Source organism: Rutidosis leptorrhynchoides, chromosome 10 (assembly GCF_046630445.1).
Source record: "Rutidosis leptorrhynchoides isolate AG116_Rl617_1_P2 chromosome 10, CSIRO_AGI_Rlap_v1, whole genome shotgun sequence".
NCBI classification, from domain to species: Eukaryota; Viridiplantae; Streptophyta; class Magnoliopsida; order Asterales; family Asteraceae; genus Rutidosis; species Rutidosis leptorrhynchoides.
Window position 1 is genome coordinate 26,416,438 of NC_092342.1, and position 2,037 is coordinate 26,418,474.

Genomic DNA, 2,037 nt, shown 5'->3' on the forward strand with positions numbered 1-2,037 from the left:
AATTAGATTGGTGCTTCGGGTTATTTTGATGTTTGGTGTCGAGGTGATTTCTTGATTGTCGTTAAATTAGATTGGTGCTTCGGGTTATTTCAATGTTTGGTGTCGAGCCGGTTTGTTGATTGATGAGTAGGGTGGGGATTCAAGTCGTGACTATTGGTCGTGATGGATATTAGGTGTGATTTTACGGTCATAGTTTCTTTCTATGCTACATTTCTACATTTTACTATACCACCACTTGGTTAGATTGTGTGATCGACGGGTATTATCTCGAATTTCGTAGTGTTGGTCGTGGTTATATTTTCACATGTTGGTGTTGATTTGGACGGCAGATAGAAGCTTAGATTATTAGATTTTAGCCTTTTTTGTTGTAATTTTCGAGGATGGTAGAGTCGTCGAATCGTGAATCTTGATTATATCATTTAGAATTATTGTAACTACTAGCATCTTGCTAGTATTATCAGTATTATTTTTATTTATAAAAAAGTTGTTGCTTTTCAAAAAAAATATTAGTATTTTTTTTTAATCCGTTCAATAGCGTAATTATTTCAAATTTCGTACAATTTGCCAAAAATATTACGGAGTACAATAAACAATAGACATGATAGTGAGCTGCTTCCCTCTTCATAATAACTCGAGCTCCATAACATTACCTTCATTGTCCCTCACACTCTCTCTCTCTCTCTCTCTCTCTCTCTCTCTCTCTAACTAATTCTCTGTAAAATCAGTGTGTATATGAGAAGAAAACAGCAGACAATAATTCAAACGCTACCCACAAATTATTAATAAAAACAAACAAAATCAATATATCCTTCCATTTTTCTTCACCACTCAATTTAAGTATTATATCCTTCTTTTATTTTAACACTATTTTCTCCATATATAATTTTATCAGATCTAAATTTAACTAGTAGCTGCAATTTCAGTTTGTGAAATGGAAGACGACGACAGCGGTGGACGGAGCCGACGGTACGACTACGGCGGAGAAACGAACGGTATAACCCTAGGTGGAATCCTATCGATTAAACAAACGCCGCCGTACAGAATTCATGATCGGACGTTACTAGATCTAATTCGCGATGATCCGAATTACGGTAAGAAATCGAATAACACGTGGAAGATGCTCCGGCAGAAACTCCGGTTAAGACGCGCCGGAACCGCTTGTACGGCCGCTGTTCCTACACTCGCTTCTCATGTTCATGTTACCGGTGATAGTAACCGTACGGAGACGAGAAACAGCACGGCGGAGGTGAATTCCGTCGTTAACACCAATTTGTCACCGTGGTGGTTGAATTCACCGCCTGTGAGTGAAAGTAATGTTAACACTGGTAATGTTATGAATAATCAAACTGAAATTGTACGGACTGAGTCGCCGGTGGAGGAAATAGAGCCAATATTGACGGAGGAAGCTCGGAGCCGCGGCGGCGGTGGAGGTGAAAGTAACGAACGGCCGGCGTCGGCGAGGATGTCGTTAATGTCGTTACTGGAATTTGATGGATCTAGTTTTCTGGTAAATGATGAGGAAGAGGTTGATGACGTGACGGTGGAAGACGGTGGTACAGGAGGAGGTGTTGGTGGTGGTGATAATAAGTACAATAACTGTTGCGTGTGCATGGTAAGACATAAGGGCGCAGCTTTTATCCCCTGTGGTCACACATTTTGCAGACTCTGTTCAAGAGAGCTGTTTGTGAAAAGAGCTAGTTGTCCTTTGTGTAATCACTTCATTGTTGAAATTCTTGATATTTTTTAATTTAAAAAAGTAAGTATAAAAATGAAATTTTATTTTTACACGCTATCTTTAATCTTTATTTTTTTGGTTTTAAATTTTGTATTTTTCCTATATTACATTTACATGGTAGTTCAATGCATTTATTTATAACCACAAATTTATGAGGCATTTAATCGACGAGTATCAACTCTTCAAAATTTTTAAGGGGTGACCACAAATCCAGCAAATATTTTAGATTGGATATAATTATGCATGTTTAATTTGTCCGCTACAAATTCTATGTACATAATAATTAAAGTTTTATCAAAATA

At 37.5% G+C, this 2,037-nt stretch overlaps 1 protein-coding gene across 1 annotated transcript; it reads left to right on the forward strand.

Annotated features, from left to right (window-relative positions):
* The first annotated feature begins 681 nt into the window (after nt 1-681).
* Nucleotides 682-1,785, forward strand: LOC139872927 (uncharacterized). The gene has a single exon (XM_071860862.1). The coding sequence runs from the start codon at nt 932-934 to the stop codon at nt 1,745-1,747; it is 816 nt and encodes a 271-aa protein (XP_071716963.1). The 5' UTR covers nt 682-931; the 3' UTR covers nt 1,748-1,785.
* Nucleotides 1,786-2,037: the final 252 nt, after the last annotated feature.